Source organism: Panthera leo, chromosome A1 (assembly GCF_018350215.1).
Source record: "Panthera leo isolate Ple1 chromosome A1, P.leo_Ple1_pat1.1, whole genome shotgun sequence".
NCBI lineage: Eukaryota > Metazoa > Chordata > Mammalia > Carnivora > Felidae > Panthera > Panthera leo.
Genome location: NC_056679.1, coordinates 72779328 through 72803560, shown reverse-complemented (window position 1 = coordinate 72803560; position 24233 = coordinate 72779328). Strand labels below are relative to the sequence as shown.

Below are 24233 nucleotides of genomic sequence, written 5' to 3'. Positions count from 1 at the left end.
AAAACTGATTGGAAGAAAATAGACAATAAGCTGCTTAAGTTTTGAGGGAATAATGCTACACAAAGAGCCACCAGCTTGGACTTAAAGAGACTACCATGGGTACTTAATAAACTACTTAGACACTTGCCATTTATTCATACTTTGAAGCCTAATCCCCAATGTGATGGTATCTAGAGGTGGGCTTTTGGAAAGTGATTATGCTATGAGAACAGAGATCTCATGAATGAGATCGATGCCCTTATGAGAGAGACCCCTGAGAGATCCCTTCCTCCTTCTGCCATGTGAAGACACGATGAGAAGACAGCTGTCTATGAATAAGGAAGAAGGCCCTCCCCAGACACTAAAACTGCCAGCACCTTGACCTTGGATTTCTAGCCTCCACAACTGTGAGAAATAAATTTATGTTAATAGGCCATCCAGTCTATGGTGTTCTTCATAGCAGCCTGAACAGACTGGAACAGCACCTGTATTTCCACCAGAAGGAAGCACGCTGAGAAGCTCAGTTCTCATGGAAAGTGTATTCTTCAGTGTTCTGTCAAATAATAGTCAAGGGTGGTAATAGGAAAATAAAGAGCTTTTGGGGCTCCTGGGCAGCCCAGTTGGTTGAGCATTTGACTCTTTTTTAAATTTTTTTTTTTTTAACATTTATTTATTTTTGAGACAGAGAGAGACACAGCATGAACTGGGGAGGGGCAGAGAGAGAGGGAGACACAGAATCGGAAACAAGCTCCAGGCTCTGAGCCATCAGCCCAGAGCCTGACGCGGGGCTCGAACTCGTGGACCGCGAGATCGTGACCTGAGCTGAAGTTGGACGCTTAACCGACTGAGCCACCCAGGCACCCCAGAACATTTGACTCTTGATATTGGCTCAGGTCATGATCCCACGGTCATGGGTTCGAGCCCTGCATTGGGCTCTGTGCTGACAGTGTGGAGCCTGCTTGGGATTCTCTCTCTCCCTCTCTCTGTGCCCTTCCCCACTCATTCTCTCTTTCTTACTCTCTCTCTCTCTCTCTCAAAATGAATAAACATAAAAAGAAGAAAGAAAGGAAAAAAGGGGACTTGTGTTGAGTTGAGCCAAGGGGTGTGGAGAGTGGTGGGCTGGGAGGTACTCCCAGAGAGCAGAGCATAACCCATCCCCAGAATATGAGGCCCTCGTGGCCTCTCCTCAGCAGGATCTTGAATTTGCTATTTACTGGTGACTTTCTGTGTGTGTGTGTGTGTGTGTGTGTGTGTGTGTCTGTGTGTGTGTGTGTGTGTGTGTGTGTGTGTCAATGTCTCTCTCTCTTTTCCCTCTTTCAGTGTAAGAGAGTGTACCAGTATTATCCTTTCCCACTATCTTTTGCGAGTGTGAGAAACAGACCTGTGTCTCTCTAGTTCCTGAGTCTCCAGATCAAGAAAAGCCACATCTAGATCTGATGTAGAAACTATTGTATATCGCTCAGACAATCTGGCTTTGAGCAGTGATTGGACAAAGGTTTTGAATATCTCCTTTGGAGAGGGATTGAAGGTACTCTTCCATGAGAAAGAAGAGGAAAACAGATATTTGGTGTCCAGTGGACAAACCTGATATGTTTGTTGTATTACTAGTGGCCAATCTCTGGTTTTCCATCTTGTGAGAGGGTTGTACTATATACCACATTGTCAGACCAAGGTGTGGTCATAAGAATCACAACAGGTAATGTGAGCAGAAATGATGTGTGTCACTTCTAAGAAGAAGATTTTTATTTCTTTTTTAAGTTCATTTATTTATTTTGAGAGAGAGAGAGAGAGAGAGAGAGAGAGCAAGTGGAGGAGGGGCAAAGAGAAGGAGAGAGAGAATCCCAATCAGGCTCTGCATTGTCAGTGCAGAGCCTGATGTGGGGCTTGAACCAATGAACCAGGAGATCATGACCTGAGCTGAAGTCAGATGCTTAACTGACTGAGCCACCCAGGCACCCCTAAGATGAAGCTTTTAAAGCCAGGGTGCTTTTCCAAGCTCTTTCCCTTCCTGCCACAGTTACTGGAAATATTCCAGATAGCAACTACGCTGCCATACTCGGTAAGTTTTCATGGTCAAGTACTGCATTGGGGATTTAATGTACGGTATCCTATGTATCACTGCAGCTTGTGAGGACCAGCAATGCCATTGGTTCTGGTTTGGACAGCGGTCCTGGCAAGTGCTGCAAGGAGGTAGCCATTAGGCAGAATGAGGGAAAACAGAGAGGAGAAACAAAAATCTAAACAAAAATTGTCCTGCCCACCTTTTTAAAGCCTGAATTCCAACACACATTTGAATCAGATGCTGAGAAAGACCACTAACAAAATCACCAATCAGAATGTGAATATAATCCATACAACATTTATTTCATAGGGTAATCTGACAGAGATTTCAATGTATGTTTAAGATGCTTAAACAGAGAAATAAAACCGTAACTCACATTAAACACTTGCAAGAAATTGTGAACCAAGCACATAAAGTAAGAAGGGATCAATATTTTCCATGTTAGAATTTCCAGGAAAAACAGAAAGGAGAGAATGCAAAGAATAAATATCTGAAGAAGTAAATATGAAGAATTTGGGAATTGAAGAAGATCATGCACTATATAAAGAAGGCTCAATAAAAATAAATCTACCCATAAACACGTCACAGAGAAACTGCAGATCATAAGAGAAAGAGAAAATCTTAAGAGTTATCAGAGAGTAAAAAATGAACCATGTACCAGGCCATATGGAAGTTTCAACACACCATAGTCTAGAACATTACTTTTAAATGTGGATAATAATCATAAAAAGAAAATAATACAGAAACCAAGGACATAAAGATAATAAAAACAATAGGAATTTTAATAGATGAATGATTAAAAGACAGAGCTTAAAAATTGTTGGGATAATTGAACAGCAAATAAATGAATAGCTTAAGATAACAATATAATTTATGATGTTTTTCCATAAGAACCTAATTTTCAACATACAAATATAACATTGTTGAGTGCAAAGGGTTAACGAAGCATTGAGTTCATGACTTGCTGGTTAACTTGCTCATTTTCCATAATTCCAATGTGGGTGGAGGTAGTGGAGAGGAGTAAGAGAAATGTTGTGTTGGCCTTGGAAAAACTATTTAAAAACCCAACTTGATAGGATTTTACTCAGCCCCATTTTGTGGAAATGGTCCAGACCGCACCACATCCTTACATTCTTGAAGCCAGTATTTCCAAAAAACCATAAAATCCCTTTCTGCAGGCAGCACTGTGTCCCTTAGTTACTTTTTAGACGTGACAAAAATGGTCATAAGGAAAAATTAAGCTCCAATAGTTTTGTGTATGTGTGTGTTCATATGCAAGTTACATGTCAGAGAGAAAGAGAGAGAGAGAGAGAGAGAGAGAGAGAGAGAGAAAGAGAGAGAGAGAGAGGGAGAGAGAGAGAATTGAGATAGTTGGAAGTTTTAAACTTTCATTGGTTAGTCTCACGTAGACATAGCCGAAACTTTCTAGGGATGCAGATTTTCTAACACACATAGAGATTGGCCTAATTTCTAATGAATTAGCTGGTTACATGCTGGAGGTAAAATCAAGGCATGCATGATACAGATTTGCAAATATTTTGAAAATAAATAGAACTATTAATCCTCAAATACATTAGATACAGACCAGTGGTCTACTCTGCTTTTGGTTGACTGCCATTCAAAGCTGACTTTGCATGTTTGCATGTGCAGAAATCAACATATAACAGGTTGGAGAGATGTGGTGCTTGAGAATGGACTCTGGTATAAAGATTTTAATATATCCAGTGATTAGCACTCAGGTTTTAAGAAAAGACAAATAATTTATTTAGAATATCATCAGGCACATTATCCTCTGGGCTAACCAATTAGAACAGGGTGGAAAATGACCCATAATCTAAATTTCAAACTCCATACTGTATTCAAAACTTAACCATTCCTTCTGAATCTGATCTTCAATCAATTGTATGTGTCTCAACATTCTCTTGTCTAGAGAAGAGTCTCCTTGGTCTCGTGGGAACTTCTCATGGGTCTCCTTCCTCTTACATGTACTAGTCAGGAAGGCCAAGAGTCCAGTGCTCTGTGCAAATCAGAAAAAAAATCTCCTGTACATGGACCACTTAGCAAAATCACCCCCTTTAGGCTGACCAGTCAGAAAAAGCATACCCTCTGGGCTGACCAATTAGAAAAATGAACTGCCTTTGGAGGACCAATGATGAAAAGTCAGCCCCAGAATGAACCAATTAGAAGAGATGTAGGCTGATGCCTAGGGCACTGGCTTGGTACATAGAACATAGCTTGCATTTTAGTAGTCTCATGCTCCCTTGTTTAGCTGCCTTTTTAGTTTCAGTGTTCAAGGAATAAATGATCACATTTTTTGTAACTAGTGGTGTTTTTTCCCCATTGTGTAGGAAATAAAACTAAAATATTGTTGATGGATTTTGTTCTGAATTTTATTTTTTCTCCCAAATTCAACTTGAGATTTTGGTGCCTGCCACTGCCAGTGTTCATACTGTAACCTAATGAAGATGGTATAAGTATTATGTTTAGTGACTAAGTTTTTGCTATAACAGTTTATCATGTGTCTCTGTACTATGCATCAAGGCTTCCCACTTTCCACTATCTGAACATATTTTAAAATCTTATGTTAAAATATTGCTTTAATGGAATAAGATATCATACTCAATTTACTAATGGAGCTTCAAGACAAACACATCCCCAAACTTGGAAATGGTTACCTAAAGTATGTGCTTATTTAGAAAGCTAAAAAAAAAAAAAAAACCTAATGTGTATCAGAGCTTGAACAATATCCTGATCGAAGGAAAGTGGTTGATATTGAGGTTAAAATATGATTTTTGTATATTTTTATTCCAATTTTATCCAGGTTATACATTCCTTAAATATAACCTAAAATATTGGCCTGGGTATGCTTGATTAAGTACTTATGTATTGTTTATTGCTATGGTTATCTTAAAAAAAAAACACAGTTAATGCTAAGTAATAGTTATCTTGAGCCATTATACATATGTGTATATATTCTATTATTTATGTCATTCAGACAAGTAATAAAGTATAAGTGCATTATTGTCCAGATGCCAATAGTACATTAAACCAAATTAATGTTCAAACACAGTATTTTAAACATTTTTCACACCTGCATGGACAGCAATTCAATTATGTGCACTTAAATCTACAATATTGTAAATGTTCATGAGAATGTCTATTGATGTGGACAAAGAAATGGTATATTTTTCTCATAGTGTAATCTTCAGAATCTAAATTTTTGTGGAAATCACATATTCAGGACATAAATAATTAAACATGTATACATCGAGATTATTAGGGTGCTGTATTAAGCAAGTTAAGTAGCTTCGATTTTTGACCTCTAGAAATTTATGGTCCAACAAACTTGTGTTATTTATTTGTTGGAGTGTAAATTCTCTGAGTTGGCACTTTTCTTCATTTACTTTGTTATCTAAATGTTTGTATATATGACACATTTTTTTGAATTGCAATTTTTACATTAATTTTGATAAATTGCTTTGCAAAAGACACATTGTAAATTAATGACAGGAAATTTTGGTTTACAAGTAAAATAATCCCATGAATTTTCTTATATAAGAATTGAATTTGATTTTATGAACCTCTTTTTTGAGGAAATATAAGAAATAAGCCCAACTAAGCAGTTTTTATCAATTCAAAGTGCCTGTCGGAAGTCCGTTTTAGGTAGGTTGCTCAGCGAATACTTACAGGAAGAAATAATCTCTGTTCATATAGTTTATATTTTTATTTATTTTAAAAAATATTTATTTTGAGAGAGAGAGAGATTGTGTGAGCAGGGGAGGGACAGAGAGAAAGAGAGAGAGAGAGAGAGAGAGAGAGAGATTGAGAGAGAGAGAGAGAGAGAGAGAGAATCCCAAGCAGGCTCTGTGCTGTCAGTGCAGAGCCCAACACAGGCCTGGATCCCATGAACCAAGAGACTGTGACCTGAGCCAAAATCAAAAGTCAGAGTCTTAATCAACTGAGACACCCAGGTGCCCCGAGTTTATATTCCACAGTGTGTAATAAAACATGTGGATCCTGGATTGAAGGTCTCATTGTCATACTAGATATTTAGGTATCAAATAAACCATCACAAACTCAATGAAAATTCTTTATCAACAGATACCAATTACCTGTAAAGGCTTAGATCCTAGGCAGAGAAAATAAATCAGGAAAACTGAAGCCATTTGATGCATTCTGATTTCAAAGTGATTTAAAGGTTTATTTATTTTTGAGAGAATGAGCAGGGGAGGGACAGACAGAGTGGGAGACAGGATCTGAAGTGGGCTCCCTGATGATAGCAGTGAGTGAATCCTGAGATCATAACCTGAATTGAAGTTGGACACTCAACTGACTGAGACACCCAGGTGCCCCAGATTTCAAAGTGTTTTAGGGCTCAGTAGGTTGAACACTTGACTCTTGGTTTTCGTTTAGGTCATGATCTCACGGTTTGTGAGTTCGAGCTCCTGCTTCTGATCCTCTGTCTCCCTCTCTCTCTGCCCCTCTGTCACACTCTCTCTATCAAAAATAAATAATAATAATAAAAAGCCTGAAAAACAAAAACCAAGTGTCTTAAAATGGGAATTGGGGATTTAGGGCTGTTGGAAAAGCTGGAACTCAAAGTCAGGTAAACTCTTACCCATTACCTTAGCCTGAAGCACTGAAGTGGGCACTCTCAAGAGTTGACTAGGATTCTTAGAGGCATGGTTCTCACAAAGGCACCAAGAAACCACCGTGAATCTTGCACTGGCCAGCAATTGCCTTCAGAGAATTGGCCTTTCCTCTTCTGCTTCCAAATTCATTTGAGGGCCTCTCATTAGAGAGAACTAACCTGAAGCCACACAGAAAAGGTGTTTTGGGAAGTGGGTTCCTGGCTTCTCCAGGTAAGTTTGGAATGGGGCATTGGCGGTTGCCGAGCTGACCATACACAGCTCATTGTGCAGAGGGATGTACCTCTTCTCACTAGGCATGTATTTGATCATGTTAATTCTTATTCCCCATTTATACAAATTTTAGAAAGTGAACTGTTGTCTGGGATAAATAATATTCTGAATTTTTGACTATAGAAGTCTCTTCCCAAGTTGAGAAAGTTCAGTGACAAATTTCTCCTGTAAATTAAAAAATGGTATATCCAGTGTTGTCATATTTAAGAGTTCTAGGGATTAAGGAACAGGATCCTATTTACAGAAAAGACAGTTTCCCTTGAGAACACTTCAAACCATAGACAGCAATGGTTTTCAACTGGGGTACACTTCCTCAGGGTAAGGCATAAGAGAATTTTGGGTTAATGGGGAGAAAGCGGAGTGTAGTTTGAAGTAGTCTAAAAAAGTTGCCATTGCTTTGATTTGGTTTTAGTCAAGATATTTAATTAATATTAATGTAAATCATGCTAAAGAAGGTTTGGTATGTTTTTAAATAGGGGGCATGGTTGTAAGGGTCTAGAGACATTGATATGATAGACCATCTGTAGAGCCCTTCCAATTATTCAAGGCCAATCCTGCTTGTTTAAGGTCAACTTCCACCTGCCTCGGAGGATGCAGAGAAGGGTCTCCTGTATTCTTACTGAGGCTGTGGAGGAAATTGGGGTTTTACTGCAAGGCATATTTAATCCATATGGGCTGAGATAAAGTTCCTTTAGGTGAGAAACGAAGCTTTGTGGCATTTTGCCAAGAGAAGCTCATATTTCTGAGAACTCAGGGGAATTCATCTGCTTTTCCTGTATCTCTTGGCAGGTTCTTCACTGTTTTATGATTATATTCTCTGAACATGATAGGAACAAAGATGGGGATTTTTCTCATATATTATTTTCTTGTATTTGGGGGTCCTACAAGGTAGGAATTAATCCTGCCTCTTTTCTCCACTTCTGAGTTCAGATTCAGTTAGGGAATATGGCCACACAAGCTAGAAAGATAGAAATAAATATTAGTTTCATTACTGATGAGGTTGTTTTGGGGAGCAAAACATAACCTGTGGACAATAATTGGTCTCACTGAATATTACCTTCACATCTGGAAACTTCAATGAGCACTCAAGGAAGAGTTTGATTCTGTAAGTGAGGCACATGTATCCAGAACCCCTGTTTTCTCTCTTCAACCTGTATTGAGTTGAGTTTTTACAGAGGTTGTAGTAGAAGTAGTTTTTGGGGAAAGAATATAGCAGATGAATGAGGAATGGATACGGGGAAGGGGAGAGGGCCAATAGTATGTTATGCCAACAATCCCAGTGGGAGACTGTCTTAATCCCACAGGGAAGCTCTGGGAAAGGATGGAAAACACATGCCTCATCATTATCCCTCCTAAGAGGTAAGAGAGCTGGGGTGTTTCATAATGGAGAACACAGAGAAATTCTCCTAGGGAGCGTTAATGCCCAAGCTTTTCTATGAGTACCTGGACAGAGGGGACTTCCATGTGGACAAAAATTCCTCAGGGTCAGAGATGGAGATACCGGACGCCGGAAATCAAACAGAACACACTGATATGGCAGGATGAAAGGGATCTATATGGGGCACCGATGATGTCTGCTCCAAGCCCCCTAAGGAGTACAGAGAGAGTCCGAGCTTCAGACCTGCTTCTAGAAGACAATGCTTTCCACAGAGAGGAGCTGAAGGACAGGAGTCTGAAAAAATTTTTTAAAAAATGTTTATTGATTTTTGAGAGAGAGAGAAAGAGAGAGAGAGAGAGAGAGAGAAAGTGGGTGCACATGGGGGAGGGGCAGGGAGAGGAGGAAAGAGGATCTGAAGTGGGTTCTGCACTGACAGCAGCCTGCCTGATGTAGAGCTCCAACTCAGAACTGCAAGGTCACGACCTGAGCTGAAGTTGGAAGCTCAACCGACTGAGCCACCCAGGGGCCCCAGGAGTCTGCAAACTTTTTGCAGGCAGGCAGATCCAAATAAAAAGAGAGAAGGGGCTGGGCCATTTAGGTCATTCTTTTCTTCATTAAGAAATTGGGAGGGGGCAGAGAGAAGGACTGGGGTTACCTTTCCAGACTGTTCCCTCCAGGGGAGGGGAGCAGAGGTTTTCTGTGCCACCAGCCAGTGTGGGAACATGGGGAGAGGAAGAAAATGGTACTAATGTGTAGTACCATCGTGTGAAATTTAGAATTATTCCTTAAAAAGTGATAATAATTGTTAACAGCAAAATAGAGAAGGAGTAAGTGTGCAAACGACAAAAGGCACCATCTTTCTGAAAAAAGTTTACAAGGTAAATATAGACATGGAGGTCCCGGTGTACACATTGGTCTTCTTTTCCTCTTTCTGACCTACTCTTTCTTCCCAACACTTTGCCCTCTGTCTTTCTTCTCCTTTCAGTGATCAAAGCTTTATTGTCATGGTCCTAAGCTCTAAACTGTCATGGGTTACATCTGATGGACAGGGAGCAGGACAGAGAAGGAGACAAAGGGAGTAAGATCTGACAATGAGATAAGCAAGAGTTTATAAAAAGCAGCTAAGAGATCAGTAGCTGCTTCAGTGAATGGAGAGGAGAATCAAATCACAGGCTGTGAATAAAGTGATAGGTTATAAGTGATGTACTTGTGTTCTTTATCCTTTTAACATAAGTACCCCAAATATAAATGTGTTGTTATTAATTGTAGACCAGTCCATAAGCTAGTAGAGAGACTAAGCTGTGAGAAATTCACACGAAGTACAGTGGCTCAAACAAAGGTTTCTTTCTCTGTCATCCAAAGTGCAGCAGTCAAGGACAGGTTGGCTATTCTGACCAAGTTACTTCTATCTCGGTACTTTATTCCTGGGGTGTGTTCCTGTCTGTGCTGCCAGAGATGCTCACACCATTACTTTCAGCTCACAGGGAAGACAAGACGGAGAAGTGAAGATAGGCAACTTCCTCTGAAGAATGTGACCAGGAAGTTGAACCCGTCACTTCCGCTCACATCTCGTTGGTCAGAATCCAGTCACATGACCATAACTTCTCTGGAACGGAGGCTGGGAATTCTCTTCTCCACCTGGGTACCAGTGTGCCCTTCTCAAACTGTGGTGGCGAGTGGGGTTTTATTACTGAAAGAAAGAATGATTAGAAAAGTAACTAGTGGGAACAATTAGAAAAAGCATGCTAAGACCATTACAAAGACGTTTGATGACTAATTTCATGAACGTTCACATGTTCTGTATTATAATAAAATGTGTACTTTATTGTGTTCTGAAATTCTAGTCATTAGACTTACCTTTAGGTTAGTTAACTATGATATGCTGAAGGTAAATTTAATTTTTAAATGTACTTGGTTATGAGTAATGGGTTTATTTGACCTCAGTCTAATGAAAAACGCAGTCTTTTCTGCCTAAATACACTACGGCTTTTGCTGTTAATTCTTATAGTTATGATGAGGCTTTTCTCATTTTATCTTTACTCACATGTGTTCCAAAGCTTGCATTCATTTTCTAACACTTTTAGTTTTTGTCAACTAATATTGATTTGTAGCATGGCAAAGGGTAACTAACAATTTTGATGTCTTCCAAAATGGAACTTAAATAATAGTCTGAACTCAAGCCAGTGTAAGGATCTTCGGATCATCCCTAAACTGAAGGCCCCCAGAAACCTCTGTTGCCTCTTGGTCTTCTTTATTGTATAACTGGAGAGCTGGTTTAATTTTATGAGTTAGCATGCAACATGGACTCCTGTACAGTTACTTTCATAGGGTCAATACTCAATAAATATTGGTTGAGTAATTGAATTGGATGACTTCGAGGGCATCAGAAATTGCAAGTCCTTTGGACCGAAAGTAACCTGAATCAGGTAGGCCATCCTTTCCAGATAAAAATATTTGGTATTTTTCATTTGTTTGTTTGCTTAGTAATGTTAATAAAAGCCTATGCAACGTAAGTAAATAACGTATCAATAAATATAGAAGACATTGTACTAAAAGATTTGCACATACATTGTGCTAAAAGATTTCTCTTTCCTTTAAGTAGCATAAAAGATGAAAAGCGACTAACACGGTGCCTGGCATAATAGATTCTCAATAAATAGTAGTCACAGTTAATTACCTTTTATGTTGTTCCTTAGGTTATAGGACAAAGATGCAATAAGTTTTCCACCAGCATCTAGCAAAACACACCATAGCTTTCTCGCAGTAATTCTTTATTTTAGGAGGGATCAAATTCACTGTCGTAATGTAAAGAAGAGCGTCCCATTTGGAAATGCACGGAGAACCAGTATGAGAAATGTTCTCTTTACACAAACTGAGCATGTGAAAAGTTCCAATAATTACAGAACATCTCCCCAGACTTTACTCTGCTTGTGAAAGACCTCGGGGAACTCAGCAAGCTTTTACAGAACCTTAGAGCTATGTGAGTTCAGAAGAACTCTTTGGAGAATATTTTTTATTCAACTGTTTCTCTGGCGCCTGTCCAGGGTTAGTATATTGGGATGTTCTGGAACCCATGACAGGACACCAGAATGTGATAGTAGAAGCATGAGGTATTTGTCTCTGATAATATCAAAAATGCTTTCCTAATTACTTGGCTGTGCTATCTCATTTTTCCTCTTTCAAAAAAGAATTCTGCTCTCCATTGCTTTTTTTCAGTCTGCTTCTCCTAAGTCATTTGGCACTAAATTCATGGACTCTTGGTATTCCCTCTTTCTTTACTTCCCAAACTTTATTTAGACTGCAGTTTAATCTTGGTAATTTCTTTGAGCTTTGTGACATGATGCTTTTGGCACATTGAGGGCATCGCTATTTAACTTTGCAGTTTCTTAGCTTTAATAGAATTTACTTGTTTTACATTCTTCTTCTATCTTAACTAAAATGGACTAATGTTTCCCAAAAAGGTTCTGGGTATTGGATGCAAATTTTGACATCTGAAAATGCCTCCTAGATATTAGAAAACTGTAGCAGTGGGAAAGTTATTCTATTTTTTAATTTTTTGATAACTAATAATCAAGGAGTTAATTTTCTTTAAAGTCAGTTCATCTCTCATGCCCCAACAAAATAAATCTATAGCTCTTTGTTTATAAGATAGTTTGATATCCCACATAGTAAAGGCAGTTTTAACTTTTTGGAATTGAAATGGTGCTTCTAAAATATATTTTTAAATTAGTTAAACTTTTTATGTCAATTTTCCATAAGATGGAAATAAGTGGCCATAATATCTTAACAAGAGTGAGAGTGGTCAATTTTACTTTTTAATGCTCACATCACAAGTATGCTGAAATGCTAACATTTATTAATTTGAGTAGTGAGCACATTGGAGCTTGTGATACTATTCTTTGTAATAGTTTGTATTATTTTATGCATTGTATTTTTTTCCCAAATAAGACAAACTCTTTAGTTGCACCCTAAGTCTTGATTTTCTGAGAAAGTAGGAAGCCGGGTTATATGGTGGTGAAATAGAAAATCTGTCCATTTTTTTTAGGTTAGATGGTGATGGCAGGTGACAAGGTTGTATATTAGTGTGGATGAGAATGGAATGAGGGTGAATTTAATGTTTGCTCAATTAATGGGTGCAGAAACAAGCAATGAATTAGTGTGTAATCTAAGCAGAGTGCTTTCTGTTCAAAAACATTATTTGCAGATAATGGATTGTCTATCTAGAAAAGGCATAACTTTTCTCATGTACATATGACCCTCTCCACCAAAATATATTCTGCCACCTAGATTTTAGTAGTTGTTCCTTTAACAGGCTATTTCTGCAAGTACATATTTGGCATACACCTAGACTATATTTTTTCAAACGGCAGTTTAAGTAGAATTCAAATAATAAGAGCTAAAGGAGCTTGAGTTTTCCTTAATGTTTCAGATGCTTTAGGTGCTGTTTTTGCGAATGTTAAGTAAGGTGGAGCTCATTCTGGCTGTGAGGAGTGGTACCAAACTACTGTTTGTCTTTAAACCCCTTCCCTCTGTTGTATTTTCTGAGGTTTGCTAATTATAATTGTTAATTTTCCTTTTCAGAATTCACTTTTAACCGAAGGCTCTGTTAGATGGCTCCTGGAGCGAGCTGCCAGCCGACTCATGCTGGGCAGAGGAGGGAAAGGGTCCAGGGCTGGGGCTGGGGCTGGGGCTGGGGCTGGGGCTGGGTGCCGGCGGTGGGGGACTTCCAAGGGGGAAAGTAGCGGAGGACTGCAGTGACACTGCCCTCCCCGGGCGGGTTGAAGCATCTCACTGGTGACGGGTCTGAAAGCACGTGGCTACGTCATGGAAAGCCAGTCTTTTCAATGCAAACTTCAACTCCTCCTCCTCCTCCCTCTAATGCCTGTAACTCACATCCGAGGCTGGGCGAGGAATCCGGAGGGGAGATTTTCCTCATGCTCACCGTTGTTGGAAACTGGGAGAGTGACAGGAAGGAGGAAGGGGATCCGTGGCGCTCTCTACCTACTACAAGCCTGACAAGGGGAGGGGGCACCTGGATTTGCATCTTTTCTTCGTGGTGATTGAGAACGGCAGGTTCAATCCGATCCCACTGAGCACTGGCGATTGATTATTAAAAAAAAAAAAAAAAACAAAACCAAAAAAAAAAAAAAAAAACCAACCAAAAAAAAAAAAAAAAAAAAAAAAACGACACCGGGAGAAGGGAGGCTCTGTCTTCGGCTGTCAGACTCGATCTCGGAGGTGGTATTTGGTGTGTGTGCGTGTGCTGGTTTTTTTTTTTTTTTCTTTTTTTTTTTCTTCTTTCTTTCTTTCTTTCCTTTTTTTTTTTTTTTTTTTCCTTCTCTCCTAGGGGCTACACAATGGCAGTCTTCTCTCAGTGAGATGAATCCTGCTTTGCCTTCTGCAGACCCACCCATCCTCATAGCGATCAAGTAAAAGGCTATGGTTTTCTCTTTGGGGATCTTTTGTGCATTACTGTTCTCTCTGATTAGTTCTGGTCTCTGTTGGGATTTCTTTGCTTTTTTGTTTGGCTTCATGCTGAAAAAGGATTTTTTTTCCAACCCTTCGGTAATAATCCAGTGGTGATCGAGGGGGATAAATCATTCACCCTGGCCGAAAAAAAACAATCACTGAGAAGTCTCAAAGAAATATACCACGTGAGGGGAAAAAACTGGGAGAAGATCCGGAATATTATCGTTTTTCCTATGGTAAAACCGGTGCCCCTCTTCAGGAGAACTGATTTCAAATTATTATTATGCAACCACAAGGATCTCTTCTTTCTCAGGGTGTCTAAGCTGCTGGATTGCTTTTCGCCCAAATCAATGTGGTTTCTTTGGAACATTTTCAGCAAAGGAACGCATATGCTGCAGTGTCTTTGTGGCAAGAGTCTTAAGAAAAACAAGAACCCAACTGGTAAGCAAAACATGCATCATGTTATGTTTTTCCTCATAATAACCTGTCTGTTGCTCATTGAGCTAGATATGCAGTCCTGCTATGCAGGAAGGCAGGGGAACAGAGAAGGAACCAGGACAGTGTTGCATATAGAGGTGTTGCATGAATAAACAAGTAACAGCTGGATCGGCGTCTCTGAGCCCGAAAACCACGGTCAGCATCTCTTGGCTGTGACACATCCATCACTAGGAGGGAGGAGGAAACTTTTTTTTTTTTTTTTTTAATGTATTTGGTTGCCTATGTTTGGTGGAATATTTGAAGGGCTGTGGTTTAAGGTTTTGCCCGAGGCGGCTGAAGCTTCGGTAGTTGCCAGGAGAAGGAACCGCGAGCTCTTCGTACTTGGGCTGCAGGTTCAGGGACGTAGCTCGGTGCCGAGAGCCTGCTCTAGACTTTCTGATTAGCTTGCACAATGTTCGCCACCCCATCACCTTTACCGAAGTAAAAGAGGCCCTCTCCCTCGCGGCCCCGCTTCTCCGTCAGCCCCCGCCTCCCTCCCCCGTCTAGCTCTCCGTGCACAAGTATTAACTCATTCCCCCGTCTGCCTCTGACACCTCCTGCTGCTGGGGATGCTTGAGCTGGGCTTATGCCTGGGGGAACCCCAGACCGAAGAGACAAACTCAGCCCCTCTAATATATGTAATTTAACGCCCCCCCCCACCCCCCCCCGCAAAACAGTATCAAAACCCTGCGCCTGAGTCCCACGAGTGCGGATGAACCGGACCGTGGGTCCCAGCTTCAGGCTGTGGTGATCATGCTCCCCTATTCCAAAGGCTCCAAGCGGGCAACTTGCAGTGCATTACATAAGAAATGCAAATGCAGGTGATTCGGGGAGTCGAGTCCCGGGGGTTCACTTCCCGGTATCCCCATCTGAGGCGTTTGGGGGCGGCCGCGAAGCTGTGGGCGAGTCCGCCAGGGAGGCCGGGCCGGAGGGCTGCGTGGTGGCGGCGGCGCGCCGACGAGGAGGTTGGGCGCAGCCAGTCTGGGAGCCGCGCGCGTAGGCAGCGGGGGTGTGTGGCGTCCCCGGGTTCAGTTCAGGCTGGGGAGGGCCCGGGGGCCCTGTGTTTGTGTCTGGGGCTGCGCTGGGGGGCGGGGGCGGGGCACCGGCCGTCCTGCAGTGGTAGCCGGGGCGCTGGAGGCTCCTGACGCTGGCACTGCGGTGTAGTCGATCATGGCTCCCCGCGGCCGCCCTGACACCCCAAGCTCCGCCGGGGTCGGGCAGCAAGTGGCTGCTGCCTCCCTGCCTCCGAACCTTGCAAATGCAGCGTAGCTGGGGCGGCTCGCTCCGAGGGGGCTGCCGTCTGCGGGTGCCTGGAGTGAGAGCAGGAGGAGGAGGAGGGGGAGGAGGAGGAGCGGGAGGAGGAGGGGAAGGAGGGATTGGAGGGGGAGGAGGGGGTGGGCGGGGATGGAGGCGGTGGGTGTGGAGGCTGAGCACCCTGTGAGGCCCCCACCGCTGCAGGAGAAGGGACACCGCGAGTTGTTAGACCGTCCGAAAGGGCAGATGCCCTCCTGCGGGCGGAGGACACCTGGGCAGTTGCCCCAGCTGGGACGTTTGGGTGGCTGTGGAGGCTCTGGGGGAAGTCTCTGGCTGCCCGCGGGCGCCGTGCTGCAGTGGGCTCTGTGCCTCTGCCCTGGAATTCTCATCCCTGTGCTGTGGCTCTGCCCCTTACTCACCGGCCCCTTCTGTGGCGTCCTCCCCCTCCTTCCCCCCTCCTCCCCCTCCCTCAGTCCCCTGTCCTTTTACCCTTCTCTCTCCCAACTCCTCAGCGTTTAGCAACTCTGAGCTGATAACACCATCCTGAGCATTGCCCAAGGAGAAAGCCATGTTGTCACCTTACCACCCGCATTTCTAATTCAGCTGTGAGGTGTACCCCAAGCCCGCATCCGGCCCAACACTCGCTGATGTTTCGGTGATGCCTAGATCCGCAGCACTACTGTATCACAAGTTAATGTGAAGACCTTTTTTGCGAGACTTACCCAAGTGGGACAAGTCAAGGGCTGCCGTTGGGAGAGAGGGATTGTTCCTTCACGCAGTGCAAATAGTTGGTTTTGAAGCCTTTTCCTGTCCTGTGAAAAGATTTAGCCCCCTTTTGAGAAAGGAATACTGTAAAAGCTTTTTTTTTTTTTTTTTTTTTTGATTCGGCCATTAGTCTAGGGACCATAAAGTCACTCCCTCCATAGTACTGGAGGGTGGACTGGGGACACTAAGTTTCCTTACTGGCCTTTATAATTTGTTTTTGTAAACAATTTTACTGGAAACACTAATTCCCCTCCCCCCATACACGATTCAAGATATTTTTATTACACCTCCCCCACCCCACCCACTTTGCTCTCTCTGAATAAAGATTTTTTTTTCCTTCCAAGACATTTTGGAAGGTGTCAAATGACACATTATTTTTAGAGTAATTTATTTTGCAGCTTATGAATGCTAAAGTACTTGGGTGTGAATTGATAGGTTAATTCAAAGAGTGTCTAACGACATCACCAACTATTCTGATAGGATAGTGTAGTCTTACATTGCTAGAAGTTAGAGTTCCAACCTGGGAACTGGAGCATTTTGTAAGCTGTTTTAAAAATGTGACATTAATGTGTCACACTATCTCATCTTCTAAAAGTTTTGCTTTTTGAACTTGACTCAAATCCATGCTTAACCATTCCCTTTCAGGATTGTAACTGGTAGATTCCATTCTCCTTCTGCTATTAACATGAAGCCTAAAATCGTTTGCAGGTTTTCGATCCCAAGATAGCAGTATAACCAAGAAGTTAATTGGGTAATTAAAATAAAACAAAGACTAACATCCTCTTAACTGTTAAAACCAAAGAGAACAGATTGACTACTACCTATTATGTTATCTTAAATCTAAAATAAGGACAATTAACGGGTTTCAAACTAAGAAGTTTGGCAGAATCCCTCCAAGTACCAGTGCTAGGATCAGGAATTCAGTGTGAAGACTGTGTAGATTAATAATTCTTCCCAACTTTTGCAAATTATAGAACAAATTACTGATTATTCCCAATTTTTAAATTGTCAAGAAGTATAGGTAGTTTGGTCAAGGCTCGTTGGAGGACTTTTAAAACACTGCTATATACTCATGTTGATGTGAAAATAGAGTCATGCACTTAAGGAGAAAGTTATTTATCTATCCCAAAGTTATTAGCTTTTAAATAAGAGGTGTTAATTTAAAAGGCTTTTTGTAGTTGCTTTTATGTAAGATTTAACTGGAAAAGAACATGAAGATTATACTTACACAATATATGCTTGTTAAAATAAATTGCAATAGCTTGAAAATCGTGCATATAATGTAAATCTACCGTCTTCATAGAAACGTCCAGTGTCTCACAATACAACTATTAACAGAGAGCACACACACACATGCACACTCACGCTTAAATGTCCTACTGTCCCCTATTCTCCTAGTTGAGCAATGGCTGTATGTTTAGAATAAATGTTACCTGCTTCAACTTTCACTGTGAGTCATGCAAGGTGATTGTATTTTAGGCAAATCATTAAATAGGGAATACTAAGTCCAAGGCACTTAGTCAGCCTGGAGGAGGGCTTGATATGTTTCGTTAAACCAGCAATGATAGATTGGACTGACCAATGTGTATCACAGGCCAGTTGGGTACTAATCTAGGTCGCTAGACTTTGAGTGACAGCTGCTAAGGATAGTGGTTGGAAAAAAAAAATCCACAACAAAGGTAAATACTAAGGTCATGTCATGGATATCTCTTCAAGACACATAATGTACAACAAGCAAAGGAAGCCCAGACCCTTAGATAGATACACTTATTGAACCACACTCATGAGATGCCCAAACTTCCATGGCTTGATAGGGTTTTTGGAAAGCATAGCATTTAAGATAAGTTGTAATCAAAGATAATTTTATTAAGTACCAGTGACAGTGGCAAGGAGGGTATGAAGCAGATGTCCTGGACCTAGTTCCGCAGAGCACATTTAGAAGATCTCACAAACTTATGACCCTGAGCATCTTCTTTCCTGAACGCAGTCTTTCTCTCTGCCAGGTAACTTGGAGATCATACAAGCAAGGCTTGGTAGAACTCATTGTCACTTGCTATTTCCTACTTGTTCTGGTGTCTTTCAGCTCTGCTTTTGCCTTTCGCTAAAGCTGTTTTAGGTGCCAAAAACATCTGGTACGCCTCTGTTACTCATTTAAATATATGTTATTCTTTTAAAACGACTTGCTTTACATGTAGGGCTGTCATGGCATTTAGAAGTGGGAAAATAGGGAGAGACGGGTGAAAAAGAAAGTAAGCATTTTTTTACTCCTTCCTCAGCCTGCCGACTCATCCTGGGTGCCTGTAGAGCTGGGTGAGCCACAAATTGGCCATAACCTCTGCATTTCTAAACACTGAGCATGTACCAAATGGAGACATCAAATTCAGACTGCATGGCTGCAACACCAAACAGGTGTGAGGCTCTTCTCTTTCTGACATGCTTGCCTTTAGAGTGGGATTCCGTGTAATCGGAGTTGGCCTTGGACTCCATCCAAGAAGCTTTAGTTACTGAAGTAGCAAAATGAGTTTGCAGAGCAGGGGCACTTCAGGAACCAAAGGACAGTATTTTAGACTGGCTTCCAAGTATTGACTTTCTGGGAGAGTGGATTTTTCTTTTTTGAAATGAAATCCAAGTTAACAAGTGTGAAATCCGATGCATGATAATCTAAACTCGGTTTTAACCACAAGGATGATGGGGTGTACTCCTATCCAGCCTAGTCTCATCTTCCACAGCATCTAAAACTGAGAATATTTTTTCAAACGATGCATTGCTTTCAGAAGGTGCCAAAGGTAATTCTATACTGTATTTAACATTTCCCACGTGAAACCATTTCTTTAACGTTCAAACCCCGTCTTCCATGTTTTAGCAACACAAACACTGGGGACTTTTCTGGTTTTTTAAAATACATATGGCAACAAGGACAACAATCAAAATTTTCGCTTCTTTGTACATTTTGGCATCATAACTCAGTCAATTGACTCATAATCTTCCTATAAATACCATGTAGATGTCTCAAAATGGAAGTATTTATTCAAAATAGTTTTTTATGCCTTAAGGCGAGACAGTTGGGATTTAACAGTATATTTGAAGCTCCTCTATTTTTTCCCCCTCTATTAAGTTTTAAACCAGACATTACATCGTGGTGTCTATATTTGTAATAAAACCTTTGAGTGTAGCCTTAGGATCATCTCCAGGAGGGACTGTGGGTCAGGGAAATACAACAGACACTTCTTCCTGCCCAGTGCCATAGTCTGTGTTGTTTAGGGTTTCATTTTGTGTACCACATTCCATATTTCCTTATAAGACTTGAACCTGAGCACTGAAGGGTAGAGAATTTTCTGAGGGAGACTTCTGAGTTCCTCCATATGCCTCTAGAGATGCACTAATGTTTTTGCTCTTCTGCTCTTTAAGGACCAAGTACTTCCTGATGTTTTCCCCTGTGTATTTCTCTAGTTGCTACAAACTGACTTTCTGCTTTGTTCAGAATGAAAAAGGCAGGGTGACAAAAGGAAGGGAGGTTCAGAGAAGGAATAAACATGAAGGCAAAGGGGGAGGCATGATGCAGACAGGTTTTGCAGGGAAACTGAGGTTTTGGTTTATTTAACCTACTAACACTATCTAAGAAAGTCACCCAACAATTGTTGGGCACTGTTGCCTTTATTATTGTTCCCTGACATAAGCTCTACTTATGATACGGAGCAGGTTTTCAATGCATTTTTAGTCAATGAATTAATAGTGAAAACAGGATTCTCTGAGAAAGTTAACTGTGAGAATGTAACAGCGGGTATCATAAATTAGCTTGGTTAAGGTCACTTAATGCTTACTCCTTCCCAACAGTGCCAACCAAGAATTTGGTTTCTTAATGATAAAACAAAGAGAAGAAAAGTCCTTAGTGGACTTCTCAGCGCTTCATCCCGCCATGATAAAGCATCCTGAAACACCACTTGCAAACATTCCCTAGGCCCACATTTTATAATACCCTTTTCTTAAATCTCAAAACTTGAGGCCTGACTCAAGGATACAAGCTCACGGAACCAATCACAGTCTCCCCATCTGGCACTCTCAGCCTTTAAATAGCGAATGGTAGGGTGCCATCAGGTGCCCTCTGCAAGAGCCCCGTTCATTTTCTTTTCTAATTTTAAATCTGCCTCTCTTTAAAAAGGAAGACGTTCCGCAAAAACAGCTCAATGAATTGCTCCTCTTTTCTTTATCGAACTTCTTTATCTGAAGGTGGTAACTGGGACCCTCCCTGGTGGCATATTTTTCTCTTGAGGGGAAGCACCTAAACAGCCTCTAGTTCAGTTGCTTGTAAAGGAGGTGCCCCCCTCCCTTAATATTTTGTTCTTTCCAGTTTTAAAGCAGTCATCTTCAAACTCGCTAGCTCCCTGCACATCCCATAACCACGCCGATCCAGGTAGTTTCTCCTTTCTGGAGCTACTGTCAAGGCGGAGGGCGCTGGGCCACTGGCCGCTGTCTGGGAGGCGCTAAGTGTGTCAGGTCTGGCCGGCCGCACGGGCGGGGGAAGAGCCCCTGCTTTCCGGAGCGGCGTGTCACTGTTCCCTGCAAGCCGGGGCCGGCCACTCTGCGGCTCCGATCCGCTTCCAGGAGTCGGGCCCCTCGGTGACCTGGCCGAAATCGGGTTGTGAGTCTGCCTAATTGAGTCCGAAGAGACGGGGCACGCGGGCCAGGCACGGTCCTCCTCCGGGTGTGATCCGCGGCCCGAGGCTCCGGGACCGGCCACCGCGCGCTCCCTTCCTAGGAGCACCCGGCGCGCCGCAGCGCAATGCGGCGGAAGCGGCCCGCCCGAGCCGCCGTAGCGCGGGAAGCTTCCGTTGTCACAGAGATGACCTCTGACCCTGGGGGGCGCCTCTGGGGAACTCGTGCATATGTTGCTATGGAAACCAGGGCAGCCTGTGGCGGGTGCTAGCGCGACCCGGAATGGGGGCAGGGCCAGGCCCCTGAGGCGGCACGTTTGCGGGCCAGTCTGCCGGCGTCCGCGCAGCTGCGCCTCGGAGCGCCGGCCGAAGGGCCGCGAAGGAATGAGTTCTGCGCCCACAGGTGGCCGCCTGCACCCGCGGTCCCCTCAACGCGCTGCGGGGCCCAGAGGCAAAGGGACTGGGCTTGCACCCTGGCTCAGGACCAGGAGCAGATGAGCGGAGCCGGGCTCTCAGCTTCCGCACTAGCTACTGGAAGGACCCGGGCTGGCTCCTCAAGTTCCCTCAGCCGCAATGTGAGAATGATCTCAGGTCAGCTCTCCGGTTCTAGGATTCCGTAATCCTCCACCCGACCCGGGCTCCAAGTGAACTCTCCCCTCTCCCCTGTGTCTCTCCCGAACTCTGTTGAGTATATTTAAATTGCATTCTAAAATCGGAGACTGTCAGAGAGGGAGGGGCCCCGTCTGGATCCTCAGTGACCCGCCCCTCTTAGAGGTGTGGCGACTCCTTCCCAGTGCAGGAAGAGACTGTGCCCAGGGCCGGGTTTGAATTGTAGAGGCACCGCAGCTCTGAGCCTTGGAAGGAGAAACACGTATTTGACCGGTGACACCACCAAGAGCTCTTCATGCATTGCACAGAGTTGTGTGGTTGGTGCTGGAACAGATAGATGGCCTTCCATTATAACCATTATATTCTCCAGATGCCTTTTCCTGCAGTCTCTAAACGTTTTGGGGGAGGGAAGAGGCTCTCTCTATTGGCTTCTATTATCTTTGGGCTATTGGGGGACAATCACAGGTGACAGGCATTTTGAATTAAAAAAAAAAAGAAAAAAACTTCACTGTAAATTTAGAAATTGAAAAAGATGATTTCCAGGCTACAGTAATGAAAAACTTGCTAGATTATAAAAGAACGGCTGGATCCAAATTGATGGAATAAGTTAAGGTTACTTGTTCAGACGGCTTGACACGTTTTAAAGATTTTTCATTGGCCTAGTTTCCAGATAGCTTCCCGTCCCTTTCTATCTTTTCTTCCTTCTTTCTGATAAGAATTACCTCCCTGAAGTTAGCTTTTCAAAGAGGTGGCCTTCAGGTCCCGGAGAAGAGTGGGTAGAACATTTACACTGCAAAGGCACAAGGAAAGAATGCCAGCTCCTCCAACAAGGACATGTTTCCTAAATCCAAAAAAAAATTTTTTAATGTTTATTTATTTTTGAGAGAGACAGAGACAGAGCATGAGTGGGGGAGGGGAAGAGAGGGAGACACAGAATCTGAAACAGGGTCCAGGCTCCACGCTGTCAGCACAGAGCCTGACATGGGGCTCGAAATCACGGACTGTGAGATCATGACCTGAGCTGAAGTCGGTCACCCAACCGACTGAACCACCCAAGTGCCCCCTAAACCAAAATTTCACAATACCTACAAACTTTAATAGATTAGCCAGGGCAGGGGGGTGGGGGAGAGTTGGGGATTGATTAAAAATGATAGATGGGTCTTGAATTGCTTCTAGAGCTGCAATTCTGTTCTTGTAAAGACTGAATCTACAAGATAAGGACAGTTCTTTGTAATTCCTCAAACAATTGGTATTGCAACCTGTATGATCTCAAAGGGCTGACCACCCATCCAACTATAGATCTTCTTTTTGCTTCTTCAGGTCAGGGAGAAGCTCTTCAACTAAGGTGGAAATCAAAAGATTCCTGTGTTCTAGATTTAGAGCTATTTGTCTTTGGAATGTTTTTCTTTCCTTTTGGGTACATAGTTTCATTTGACTTAGGACAGAAGGCCTAAAAAATTTCCTATGAGGTTCTGAATATCAGCCTCCAATATCGGCAAAGCTCTAACCATAGAACTAGTTAAAAAAAAAATCATCCTTTTAAATATCTTGTCAGGTTTAGGCCAGGACAAGCAGTAAATATTCCTGGCAGTATTGAACAATCTATTGAATGCAAGAGGCATTCCCAAAGAAGGTGCAAAAGATACCTCTCTCCCAAGATCCAGAGCCACTCCCAAAGATAGCTGAAACAAAGACCCACTTCCCTTGAAAGCTGGCAATAATCTGTAGGGCACTAGCCACAAATGCAATGCAACTTCTATTTCTGTCTGGCTATCTTTTGAGGGCCCCCAACCTGATGGTTGCCAAGCCCAGTTGTCAGAACACAAAATGAGACAAGTAAGAAGGCAATAGTTGTCCTTGGGAGAGAAAGGATCAATAACCAATGCATCTTGAAAAGGAAGAGATAACATGAAATTTTACCTTCCTCTCTTGACCAGGCACTACAGACAGAGATCCAGGAGAGCTGATTCTGGTAAGAATTTCCACCCTTTGCTGGCTTCTCTCAGGTTTCCCTGATCAGTTTTCTCCAAGTCTCCAGAGTGAGTGGGGTTTAAAGTAGAGAGTGAAGTTGGGCATATACCAGAATTTGGCAAAGTTTTTTAAATTAATTTTATTTTAGTCTCCCCTTGGTTGTTTAAGGGAATACTGGTGGAGATTTACTGGAGAATCCCTTGGAGTCCCATCAACCCTGAGAGGGGCCCTTGTGGAGACCCTCCTTTGGGGGTAGATATAAGGGCCTCTGGACATAGGCCATTAATTTGGAAGGTTTTTGTTTACAGTCTTGCAGTGTGTTTAGAGTGGAAAGGCAGTGCAGACAGAGGATTAGTAGACTGAGTACTGAGGTAAAGGAGGGTAGAAGGGAGTAGTAGGAGGCATTTCTTTCTTCTTTTTTTAATGTTTATTTATTTTTGAGAGGAGAGAGAGAGAGAGAGAGAGAGAGAGAGAGAGAATCCAAAGCAGGCTCCAGGCTCTGAGCTGTCAGCACAGAGCCTGCTGTGGGGCTTGAACCCACGAACTGTGAGATCATGACCAGAGCTGAAGTTGGATGCTTAACCACTGAGCCACCCAGGCACCCCTAGATCTGTTATTTCTTTGTAGTGGTGGATAGTCTAATGGCTTTTAATGGTCCAACTTGTGCGTACTTAGATTTTGATGTGCCATTCATC

The 24233-nt window shown here is 42.6% G+C and overlaps 1 protein-coding gene across 6 annotated transcripts in view; it reads left to right on the top strand.

Annotated features, from left to right (window-relative positions):
* Positions 1–14043: 14043 nt before the first annotated feature.
* FGF14 (fibroblast growth factor 14) overlaps positions 14044–24233 on the top strand; it is a 631433-nt gene continuing 621243 nt past the window's right edge. For 2 of the 6 annotated variants that reach the window (XM_042930037.1, XM_042930038.1), the window contains exons 1-2: positions 21513–21549; positions 23505–23539. Coding sequence is in view for 2 of the 6 variants with exons in the window: in XM_042930035.1 (XP_042785969.1) it covers positions 14044–14251 (208 nt within the window). In the remaining 4 variants the exon portion in view is untranslated. Of the gene's footprint in view, positions 14252–21348; positions 21550–23504; positions 23540–24233 lie in introns of those variants that run through there. The other 4 variants (XM_042930035.1, XM_042930032.1, XM_042930040.1 and 1 more) reach the window with 3 other exon arrangements.